The 12,982-nt window shown below is 43.8% G+C and overlaps 1 protein-coding gene across 2 annotated transcripts in view; it reads left to right on the top strand.

Annotated features, from left to right (window-relative positions):
• LOC146786206 (cytochrome P450 2J5-like) overlaps positions 1 to 12,982 on the top strand; it is a 336,717-nt gene that overhangs the window by 273,585 nt on the left and 50,150 nt on the right. The window contains exons 6-8 of one of the 2 annotated variants that reach the window (XM_085635782.1): positions 1,894 to 2,035; positions 3,103 to 3,189; positions 8,899 to 9,086. In XM_085635782.1, the coding sequence (XP_085491908.1) occupies positions 1,894 to 2,035; positions 3,103 to 3,189; positions 8,899 to 9,086 (417 nt within the window). The remainder of the gene's footprint in view (positions 1 to 1,893; positions 2,036 to 3,102; positions 3,190 to 8,898; positions 9,087 to 12,982) is intronic. The other variant, XM_085635783.1, reaches the window with a different exon arrangement.

Raw genomic sequence — 12,982 nt, 5'->3', positions numbered from 1 at the left:
ATAAAGAAATTATAAATCAACTGCTAGGACAGTTAACTTCTCTTGCACTAATCGGTTCTAATGGATATCATGGACATTTAAGATTTCTTCCATATTTGTTAAGAAAGGTGGTGCAGTTCCGATCTATTGTTTGCTTTGTTGTTCCTGTTTAAAGGTAGCACCTTTGGGCAGGGGGTGCTTTTGGAACCTGCACACATTGGTTATGCTTATACATCTTTTTGGTTAGACTATCTAAACGGGTGCTGCATTAGTGCTTTGTAGCCCACTGCCCATCTATGTGTTGTATAGCTAGTGCACTAACTCTATGCACTGCTGCAGCTAGCGCATTAAAATTAATCTATGCACTTCTGCAGCTAGCACACTAACTCTATGCACCGCTGCAGCTAGTGCAGTAACTCAATGCACTGCTGCAGCTCGTGCACTAACTATGCACTGTTGCAGCTAGTGCACTAACGTTGCACTGCTGCAGCTAGCACACTAAAATTAATCTATGCACTCTTGCAGCTAGCCACTAACTATATGCACTACTGTAGCTAGCGCACTAACTCCATGCACTGCTCAAGCTAGCGCACTAACTCTATGCACTGCTTCATCTAGAGCACTAACTCAATGCACTGCTGCAGCTAGCACATTCACTCCATGCACTGCTGCAGCTAGCACACTAACTCTATGCACTGCTGCAGCTAGCGCACTAACTCTATGCACTGCTGTATAGCGCATTACTTATGCAATGCTGCAGCTAGCACACTACCTATGCACTGCTGCAGCGAGTGCACCAACTCCGTGCACTGCTGCAGCTAACACACTAACCCCATGCACTGCTGCAGCTAGTGCACTGACTCTGTTTACTGCTGCAGCTAGCACACTAACTAAATGCACAGCTGCAGCTAGCACACTAAGTCCATGCACTGCTGCAGCTAGCGTACTAACTCTGCACTGCTGCAGCTAATGCACTAATTCCATACACTGATACAGCCAGTGTACTAACTTTGCCCAGCTGCAGCTAGTGCACTAACTCTATGCACTGCTGCAGCTAGTGCACTAAAATTAATCTATGCACTTGCAGCTAGCCCACTAACTCTATGCACTGCTGCAGCTAGTGCACTAACTCCATGCACTGATGCAGCTAGCACACTAAGTCCATGTGCTGTTGCAGCTAATGCACAAACTCTATGCACTGCTGCAGCTAGTGCACTAACTCTAGGCACTGCTGCAGCTAGCGCGCTAAAATTAATCTATGCACTCTTGCAGCTAGCCCACTATGTGCACTGCTGCAGCTAGCGCACTAACTCCATTCACTGATGCAGCTAGCGTACTAACTCTATGCACTGCAGCATTTAGGGCACTAACTCTATGCACTGCTACAGCTAGCGCAGTAATATTAATCTGTGCACTCTGGTAGCTAGCGCACTAACTCTATGCACTGCTGCAGCTAGCACACTAACTCGATGCACTGCTGCAGCTAGTGCACTAACTCCATGCACTGCTGCAGCTAGCGCACTAACTCGATCCACTGCTGCAGCTAGCGCACTAACTCCATGCACTGCTGCAGCTAGCGCACTAACTCTATGCATTGCTGCAGCATCCTACATAGATGGCTTTCTCACTGAGTATCTCTGTTGAGCAGTGCAGATCCCTCTGGTACTGCTTGGCTGGAGTAGCTGTTGTCGAAGCTGAAGTTCAGAACAGCATGTGGGGTATAGGGATGACTTTAGTAGTGCAGGAGTTTTGAAGTAGGTGTGCCAGCCTGATGTCAGTGTAATATGCAGTGTGAAGTCCTGATTGTGGATGATAGGCGCACAATCAGGAAGACAGAAGGCTGCTGTTTGGCAATGCTGGGCTCTATGTGACTTCATACTAGCAACTTATTGAGTGAAACTCTTTCCTCTGCAGACCAAAAATGATCCAAACACTGCAATTGATGAGGCCAACCTGGTTCAAGTTGTGTTGGACTTATTCTATGGAGGCTCAGACACAATTTCTGCAACACTCCTTTGGGCCCTGCTTTATGTGGTAAAATATCCCGATATACAAGGTGAGTTGGTGAATAAAGGAAAATTCAAGTATACCAATGTGCATAATCTTTAAATTCTATCACATGGAGGAAAAGTATTGTGATTGCAGATTAGAGGTGGACGTGAGTACAGCTAATGATGCTTGCACCCATTATGTAGCAACATGATAACAAAATAGAATATTGATATTTGACCTAAAAATACTGTAGTCAAAACCATGTTGACAAGAAAAATCAATCACAGAAAACCTTTATAGCATTTAAAATAGCATGTCACAGGAAATGTCAAACCCCAAAAGGTGCTGCCAAGCAAGGCGACATTCTAGATATTGGTGATAGAGATGCGGGACTGGGTAAAGTAAATTGCTGTTTTCACTTCAATGGATGGCCCCTTTGAAGGAATACTCTATTAGGGTGATTTATTTATTTTGTATTTATGCTTTTGTTTTTTACATTAACAAACACATGGGAATATTTGCATAGCAGATTATATTTCCCGAAAGACCCCCACATCATCCCCCTGTACACAATGTTACATTCTGATGTAACACATGACTGATACATATATCTTTCATTACTCCTTATGGGCTAGTTCCTCCTCAGACTGCAACGGGTACTGTAGAATTGGTGACCAGATATCTTTTGATCTGCACTCAGAGACAGTCCCATGCTATATGCACAAATGCATCTGTTGCTTGGCATTTGTTACATCTTGAATCCTGTCTTAGGCCCCATTTTTTGCATGGGGTGTGTGGTATGTTGTGTGGAGGTGTCTAAAGTGGATTACACTGAGCCGACTGCTTGGCAGTAACTTCCCATATTTGATCTGTAAACAGTATGTTTAGGTCTTTGTCCCATTTATTTCTGGTTTGCGCTGTAGTACTTGGCTTGACTGTCTGCCTCTTTCAGTACAATATTGTCGCGGGGGTGTCTTACTGGCAATTACTAACGTGAGAGGTTTGAAACTTGGGTGGTTCTAGAGGAAGTCTGGGGTTACTTGTTTGCTCTCTCCCCTGAGCCGATGGTACAGATACACATCTAATGGTGTGAAGGCAACATTTAACTTAATTTTGTTGGTTGTGATGAAGGTGGATCAATGACAGAATATCGAGGACAAAGATATTGTGCGAACAGAATGTCGTGTCAGAAATATGAAGGATCAAGATTTCGAGAAGGTAAGTGCAAATAGGTGAGTATGGATTTCTGTTCTTACCTCCACAAATACGTACCTTGACAATATATCGTCAAGGTACATATATTTGGAGTAAGGTATAGTAAAACTTTGCTTACCTATAGAAACTTACCTTTACAATATTGTTGTCCTCGATATTCTTGGCACAATATTTTGTCCACAAGATATTTTGGACTCAATATTTTGTCCAGACACTGGTGAAGTTACCCTCATCATAAAGATCTTGCCACTTATTAAGATGCAGCTTACTCAGTTGTTTGACTGCCTTATCGTCACTCAATCATAGTAAAGATCTGGTTGTGAACAAGTGGGGATCTATTTTAGTACACAATTACCATTCCCACCTTATTTTTGAGTGTTTTCCACGCTCTAATAGTGCACTGTGCTGTACCAATTTAATTTGTTTTCGGATGGATTGGCATATTAAGTACAGATGCAGGAAGTGTGGGGTGCACAAAATCCATATCAACTGCTAGGTGAGCCACATAACGTTGGACGTGAAATGAGTAGTAAGCAAACTGCACTTGTGTGCACACACTATAGTTGCATGTCTGGGAATGCGTAGCCCTCCATCCAGTACAGCTTAGTGTGTTCCTGGATAGTCTAGGCGGCTTGCTTGCCCACATTATCTTGGTCAGTAGTGTTTAGTCAGGAGATTGGAATATTGACAAAACAGTATAAGAACTTGGGGGTAATAGCCGTTTTGGTGATGTCAGCAGTGCAAATAGGATTGGTGAGATGGAGCAGTCTTACATTGTGCCCACTCAACAATTGCTTGAGTAGTATGGCCATTAATAAATATCCTGGTAGTAGAGAAGTTACATAGGAGTCTGATCCAGTTCACAAATGGATTAGGGATGCCTATCTGATTTAGTATGGTAAATACATATTTCACCCAGGTGAACTGAATGCCTGGGTGGCATCTAGAAAAATAGCGGCCACATTTGTTTCAGATTCTATTTGATAGAGAACAGCGAATAGGGTTGATTTCCCTGGAACCAATTTTGATGGCTCTGCCAGGACCAATTTCTGGAGCATTGGTAGGAGCTGATTAACAATTACTTTCTATAAGGCAAGGTTCTATAAGAATCACAATTATCTGTGGCCTTTTATGGTTTTAGTAATTTGCTACGTATTGCTTCGTTCATGGATGCGGTAGCTTGCCTTCTTGTGTGGTCACTTTAAAGGCCGGAGTTGTGGAGCTAATAGATGGAAATGTTTTCTTAGCATGTGGACCCCCTGGCCTGTCCTACTAGGGGGCCTTTCCCTCGAGCAGCTCAGTTATCAACTTCCTTATCTCCCCTTGTGTGAGGGGCTCTAAAAGAAATTCATTATTATCCCTCTCTCAACCAGGCTATGGCCATGTTCTCTAAGTAAGAGTTTATGTTTTCGGACTCAGATGGCCATCACAATCAGTGTAGCTTTCTATAATAATTTACAAGTCCCCCTATGATGTCTGCAGTGTTGGGCTTAGGGGTGTCGTCTTTGCTTAGCCCCTAAGTGATGCTGTTAGTTGCTGAGGGCTTTTTAACTATGCTTGCTGGCGTTTTTCTTGCGCATTCCCCTATTTCCAAAAATGTGCACCCTTCTATATTTTCCCATATAGGTAACCTCCCATTCAGTTTGCTCATTGTATTTGGAGATTTTATTTCCATTTCATACGTTGTAGCCTTTTTGGAACTGCGGTGCTTTTTACCCCTGTAAGTAATGTGCAGGTGAGTTGGATATAACAGGGCATAAGGGATTTCCAACTGCTGTAGCTTCTTTTATACCCCTGAGTAGGCTCTCTGTGCTTCCTGCATCGTAATTGTAAAATAAGAGTAAATAGAAACAGTTTTGCCTTGATAGTTTAGATCTTTTTCCTCTCTTTCAAGTGTAAGGGCAGCATCCCCATCTCTATAATTTAAGAGACTTGCTGTTATCAGTTTTGCAGGCGTGCCCGGCGGAGGATAAGTGGCCAGTGACCTTTGTACTCTCCCGCTGATAGCTTGGAGAACTAATCTGCCTCAAATAGGGAGTTTCACATGTTTTCTACATAGGTCTCTAATTTGCCGATGTCTGAAGACTCAGGGATGCGAATGATGGTAAAGTAATTGCATCTGGAGCTGGGCTCCAAGTCCTTATTTTTTGCCTTTATGAGGAACAGCTTCCATTAGCCTCGACTTCCTCCATGGACATCGGGACCACTGATTGGAATCCTGGTAGAGGCAGTGATTCAGCTCGGCAGCCACGTCCCCTTGCTAAATGGAGTTTAGGTTTTTTGAGCTGTGACAAGAAAAGGAGCATTTTCTTCTCTCTCAGTGCACATACATAATTTTGAGAAAAAAAATGTCCTGTTGTTCTTGGCTTTCGAAAACTGTATTCTTTTTTGTTTTCTTTTTTGTTTTCATGTCCCTGACAGCTTGGGGATGGAAGCCGCTTTTCTGCCTGTCTCTGCTGGAAGTATTCATAATGCCAATATCGGCAACACACCCCACCCGCAAATACAGCAATACAGCAATAAAGAACACACAAGACACATTGGTTGTTGGAGAAAACATTGCTGCAGGTTTATTTTGCATAAGAATTATGCCAATATGGTGGGTCAACTTACGGGCGATCCAAGGGCAGGCAGGCCCTATGCTGCTCTGCCCACCTGAAGAGCCAAATTGCACCGTGGCCTAACCAATCGGTGATTACTCTTTTGGGGGATTACCCCTTACATCCTGTGGACCACCAGTCCACCCATTTACTCACACCCTTTGAAAGGGGCAGAGCGTATCCAGGCAAGCCCCTGGTTGCTCAGGTTTACACCTGCCCTAATGACTAACGGGCGCCGTCATTCCTCCAGGATCCTCCCGTGAGGACTTCCTGGGGTTGTTTGGCATGAAGAGGGTACCCCAATGTACCATTCAGCCACTGCATCGCCCTTTAACTCCACCTGCAACACAAATTAACAAGTTAACAGCCTTCCCCACCCTAGCCACCCTTCCAGCCGACACGCCGGATAAGCGGTAGGGAGGGAAACAGCGTGAAGTCCCGGCGCACAAAAGGATCGCCAGATGGGCGGGGGTGGTCTATATACCTGCCATCCCGCCCACTAGCGCGCTCAAAATGACATCATAGATAGCGCCAGACCCCCAGTGGGTCCAAACACTAGCCTGTCGGGTTGTGCACTCATGTGGCACTAAGGTGGCCGCTCTCCTATGGGGGCCTCCTGCGTGGGCCACGGCAGTCTCATTCCTTTAATACTCTACCAGTAATAGCCTTCGTATTTGTCATTGTCCCGTCTCTGCTCTATGCATCAGGCAAAATTAGATGCTTGAAAGGAAATTTGCATGGAAGGGTCACGGGGACATCAATTACTAAAATACTGGTAGAAAGAAGTTCAAGTACGTACTCTCTGACCCCTTATGATGTTACAACATGTACCACTTCTCGGGTGCTTAAGTAGCAAAAAACATATTTTGCTAGGGCTGTCCTCGGGAGGCTACTGCACCTTGTGCCACAGATTGCCCCTGCCAGTCCTGCCAATGACAGTAACAACAGAAGTACCAACATCCTTACTTCTACAAGTGTGACAACTCTGACTATTTCGGACCCCCATTGCTATAAGAAGAGCTTGGGTGGCAGGTAATATTCATTTTAAATGTATATTGAATTAATAATTAACTGTTGCTGTCGTCGTCTCTAAATTAGCCAGACATCGCCACCTTGTGTCAGAATGCACAGGCCCCGGTGCTGACAAGTGCCGGTGCCGACCACTGGAAAGCACATCAAATTAAGCACTGGATGAAAGCCCTATTACCCGCTTCTGAGGCCTTTTGTTTTTGGTAACCAGCCTCTGTTAGCTTTACAGGGGTAGTCTGTAACTCCTACGCCAGCCCCCACCTCCATCACTTCTAAGCTGCTGGTATTGGCTCCTCACTGGGTGACCATGTGATGGGAGCTGATATCACGCGTCACTCACACTGTGGACCGTGTGAGTTGGCAGGTATGCACCAGGCACCTCGTGCACTTGCACTCAGGCCACGCCGTCCCACCTCGGGCTCCTAGCAGTTTAGCCTGCCACCTCAGCGAACACTGGCCTTTCAGTCGCATTTCATACAGGCCCTTATTGCCCTCCCCATCAGCCCAGGCCTCCAATCACACACACACAGGGTTTCTTCACAAAGAACATTCTTTCCCATAATTTGTACTGTTGATTTATTTTATTTAAAAAATGCCAATTTCGTGAAATTGGTAAGGTTTTTAGAAAATAGCTCACAAAGTTGTATTTACTGTTGCATTTTAATTAATCAAATACAAATGGTTTAAATAGGGCAATGTTTAGCTTTAATGGAAGAGGTCGGTTTAGTAATTTATCTGCTTTCTCAAACATTTTAGTACTTTCCATACAGCAGGTGAGATGGCACACCTTTTGCCATGGGTTTCTACTGGCTGCAACTGAACTAGCAAAACTGTTCTCCAGCCCTTGGTCAATCAGATTCTTTCTGGTCCAAGCAATATATACAAGGTGCATGGTTACTCTCTACTTGTTCATTTGGCTCGCACATTTTCTGGGTGCACAAGTAATTGTCATGTCATTGGCTGCCCATCACATCACTGACAAGGGATGGTCAAGAGAGAGCAGGACTTTGTACCTTAGTTTTAGTTTTAAAATCTCACCACATGACCGATGAAGGTGCCTCTTGTGCTCCATGGGGCCTACTAAAACTAATACAGTGCCATCCTGCAGCAGGAGGCACCTGAAACCCCAGACAGTGTGTGCCACCTACTCCACTTCTCACCCGCATCCACCTTTGTACTATCAGAAGCAACCATCTTCAGTCCAAACATTAGTACAACTGTTTCAAGAGGGCACATTCTTATAACTTTTTCCCCTCTAAATTGCCCTTCCCTCACTGGGCCTCTTGTTCGGCCATTGAAGCTAAGGGCCAAAGCTCCAATTTGCAGGTCCTCTATTTGGACCTAGCCAGGTACAGGTAGGCTGTGGCCCCTACAGCTCTTCCTACTACTCAACAAAGTAGGTATGCTACAAAGGACATAAGGCGTTATTCAAAGAGGTCAAACACAGCTCCCCTCCACACCCTCATCCTTCATTCCATAGAGAAATGAATTGGAATGAATAAATAGTTTATTGAATAAATCCAAGAAATGTCCACTGGGTCACAGTGACGACTGTCCTCCAAGGTCCACATAATACCTGATTTAATGATTCCAAATATCGCACTGCTGCTCTCACTTTTGAATCAGAAAATAAGATGCATTGATAGTAGTTGGGGTTAGATAAGGCATTTCATACTTTATGCATACATATGCAATATCGTGTATAGCTGAATATGCTAAATGATATATGCTACATCATGTTTGAATTCTTATAATAAGATAAACATATATTTAAAAAAAAGAAATTAGATGCATTTGGCGTTAATATGGATTTATGTGGTTGCGACAATGAGGCAGGGCTCTGGGTTTCCTCAGCTGCTTCAATTTGCAGATAGTTCTGTCAAAAAGTCTAGATTATCAATATTAAAATTTGTCAAGTTGTCAGAGAAACACAATTGCACTTGGAGAATATGCTCCTATTCAGGAGTTACAGAGCTTGTGATGCCACAGGTCTGAGTCCCTTCAACATGATGGGAGAGGAGAGGGGAAACTGGGTAGTCTCTAGTGCATATCCCACTAGTAACTATTGCATATCTGTCCCCAGAGAAAATCCAGAGAGAGCTTGATGATGTCCTAGAACCCAACAAAATAATCCAATATGAACACCGGATCAAGCTGCCATACACCAATGCCGTGATCCATGAGACGCAGCGCTACAGCAGTATTGTTCCTCTTGGCATACCACATCTGTGTGTGAAGGACACCACTATTCAGGGCTTCCATCTTAAAAAGGTAACAACATTTGTGCTTGAGTTGTCCGGAAGGTTAGTTCTCCTTGAGTCAGTCATGCCTTTGCTTCTGTGTCTTTGGCTTTGCGCCCCATATTTTATGAAATCAGTTTGGTGACAGATCATTCACTCAAAACATTGGGGTGCTGGAGTACTGGAAAATCTTCACATTTATGGAAGAAGTGCTAAATCCAGATGGCAAAATATTGCTTACACAATGTGAAAGGGACACACCAGTTTTGCTCAAGCTAAGACTTGATTCTGATTTCAGGAAATGTTTTAAAGGAGGCTCCACCGGCGGATTTTACTCCATGGGGGAAATTCCACAGGTGGATTCTTCCCTGGGTCTACCACTTCCTCAGATATTGGAGAGTTTTCTACTATTATCCAACTCTGAATCATTCCAGATTAAAAAGCAGAGCAAAAATATTTGATCCATTCTCATAACAATAGTAGCACAAATAGTCCAAAGTAAGCTTATTTTATTTTTGCCCCAGCAAAGAAGTGAAATGTCAAAAAGTTCTGATGTTCCTCTTAGACATCAGTAACTAAAGATTTGTGAGTGAGGAGAAATGGATTCATCCCACATCAAATTTCCATCCATGTGATGATCAGGTCCATCAGGGGATTCCTATAAGTAGGGACATTTCCAAGAAGGTGATGCATGCCCCTACAGCACAGGAAGGTATTTTCCATTGATATTCTGGGGCCAGTGGTGTACCGTGATTAAGCTGCATTACCAAATTACTTCCCTCATGCCCTTGTCTTTCCAAGGGTAGGAAAAAAGGGAAGCTCAACATCCTGTGATTCTGGGTAAATTACTTAATCTCTCCGTGCCTAACACCAATGAAACAAAAAAAATGAATGTGTCCCTCTGTAATGCAACTGGTGCTCATGTAAAGTGCTCTGATACTTTCAGGTCAAGTTTGCGCTATATAAAACTTCAGGGAAAAAAAGTGAGATGTCAGTACATTTAATATCTAATCAGTCTGGCTTGCAATGTAGAAAGAAGCCAACAAGGGAGGCTTATGTGTCCCTTGTGCTGGTTCCAGTATTTTGCAGTTTTCTTTGGGCAGACCTGATGCGGCTGCATGGGTAAATTTCATTTGACAGGATTGTCAGCTGCTCTAAGCAAGGACTGATGTGATGAAGAATTGAAGCAGGGGAAGCTGGTAGCAGGAGGCTGAGGCCTGCAGAGGTGTCAGGGAGCTCTCATGCCCCTTCGGACCTTTTCCCCAGAAAACTAAACTGCGTTTTGCTACCGGTGCTGCCACCACCCGCTTCTTGCCCTCAGAAGGGATTCCATCCATTGCACTAATCATTGCCTATTGCTGCCTACTGCTGTCCACTTCTGCCCACCATAGTGAATCAGGGCAGACCGTGACAGGTTACGGGTGGTGGTGTTGGGAGGCAAGGAAGGCACGACACAGTATAGTGCAGTCGAATGGCAGGACATGATTCAGAGTTCGATAATAGACGAAAACCCACCAATATCTGAGAAAATGGTAAATCCAGGGAAGAATCCACCTGTGGAATTTCCTCCACCATAACACTCCTATTCCAAGTCTTCCAGGAGGGAAAGGGCTCGTACAGCATCAAAGTGAATTTTTTCCAGGCGGGATGGGCAGGACAGGCAAGCAAGGAGGGGGAGGAGGGCAGAGCTACGGGCAAGCAACGAAGACAGGGTGGGGAGTGGGGCAGCAACATGGAGAAGTGTTGGGTGTTTGGAAAAGCAGGAAGCAGATTTTGTATGTGTTTGTGGCCTCCATCACAACGGTTGGGGCACCAACCACCACACTGACCCAGTAAGTTAATTATTAGATAACTCCCCTCATCTCAATCCCTAGCGCACAAAATCTCACATACTCACATTCCGACAATCAGTTTGTCTATTTCTGCTTTTCCAAACACCCAACATATCTTTCCAGATTTCCCACATTATTATGCTAGTATCGTAAATATATTCCTTTGAAATGATTGCTGTTTCTAAGTGGTTTGAAAAAGTAATTTCTGGTTTATCTCTTGATCAACCTGTGAAGTGGCAGGCAAGAATATTAAATCAATAGAAATGCCAAACGTGCCCAGGACTGGAAATAAGGTATAATTACGACAAACAGTGAGTTCACAACAGCATCACCTGTACTTACAGCTGGCACAAGAACACTCACACTTTCGACAATTCAGACACCAAAGCACAAATTAAGGACCTATGTTGAGAAAAAAATCCAACAACATGGTGCTGCCTGGTACTGAATTTTATTTTTGTTGTTTTATATAGTACATCAAACCCCAGATGAGGCATCAAAGTGGTTTTAGTGGATGGGCTGCATGCTAGCCGTTTTGTTTTTTACCTTGAGTGTTCGGTCATGGGATGAACAAGGACTTTGATTTTCTGTCCCCACTGGATAAAATGCCATTGCAGGACACCTTTTTGCTAAGGAACTGATACAAGTACTAAGGAACAGTTATTAAAGCAATACAAAATAATCAACATGTTCAAAGACACTCTGAAGTATACAATGCACACATAGTTGGGTATATGCTTCTATGGTGTAGACGCTCTAGAGCCGTCGCCGCCAAGGTACCCCATGCCATTTGTGACATTAAGGTGAACTACTCCTGATTATTGTTTTTAGCAAGCAGCATGTTACAGGCTAATGATTTTAAATTACAAATTATACAAGACTTAAATTCAATATGGTGCCTGAAAGCATCGCAAGTCATGCAGCCACTTGTCAAGCATGTTTCTCTGAATACAAGAACTCCACAGGAAGAGCTCTTTCAACTTTGCCTTGAATACATTTAGGAAGAGGCATACACGTGAAAAATATAGTTATAGCATCAAGAACCGTACTGATTAAAATCCATACACAACTGGATGGTCAATGTGTTACACACATGCATGACAAAGTTATTAATGTGTACGATGAAGCATCCCATCAGATCAAACTCACTAAAATAGCACAAACTTGATTAATCGCTAAAGATTGGTTTCCCTGGAAGTAATGTGCTACCAATCATCAAAGGGCATTAGAGCCTTATTGAGGGTCCTAAACTTTATACAAATACGCAAACCATTAGGACCCATTCCACCAGTCAGAAGCTGACAAGTGTCCCGAACAGCCAAATCACTGTGCCAGGTGGACAAATCCAGCAATTACAGCTGGGTTTTATGCTGTGACATAAAGTCTTTCTGAAAAAAAAAGTGTTTAGACGGCTTCCAAGAGAAAATGCCCACATCCCAGAGAGACATGCAGTCCCAGTTGCCCAATTTATTACCTGCACCTCCAGCTGTCGCCATCCTCCAAGTCTAGCTACTCTTCTGGCTTCAGGATCTCAGAGACAGCTTAGCCAATCACAGCGAAGTAGCCCACCCCATACACAATCACAAAAAGGATAGACAAACAGTGCGTAGACTCATTCGAGTTGTAGAGTGAGTAAGCGCTGTGTTTCAGGTAGAAGTAATTCCAACCCTAAAAATTGCTGTGTACCAAGCAACCTTGCCATACATTTATGTTTCATTGGTATAATTAAACATTATGAAAGGGAGTACGAAGTAGTGATGATGAAACAATATTCAGAGTGGGGGTGCTACCAGCTATGTTATATTTGGGGAAAACGCAAGAGTGTAGTAAAGTAGGATCTTTCTGGCACAGATACCCCCACTTTTTGCCTGGTGTCAGTGTGTTTTGACTGTTGTTAACTGGGATCCTGCTATTCAGGACCCCAGTGAGTGTGCTCGCCCCTCTAAATTTGCTTGGTAGGAACGTTGTACACCCCACTATTGGCATACTGGGGTACCATTGTAAGTCCCTAGTATATGGTACTGAGGTACCCAGGGCATTGGTACCCCAGGGGTTTCCCATGGCCTGTAGCATGTATTCTGCCACCAATAGGAGC

This window comes from Triturus cristatus, chromosome 11, assembly GCF_964204655.1.
Source record: "Triturus cristatus chromosome 11, aTriCri1.1, whole genome shotgun sequence".
NCBI classification, from domain to species: domain Eukaryota; kingdom Metazoa; phylum Chordata; class Amphibia; order Caudata; family Salamandridae; genus Triturus; species Triturus cristatus.
Note: the sequence above shows the minus strand (reverse complement) of the source record. Positions and strands in the feature narration are given on the sequence as shown.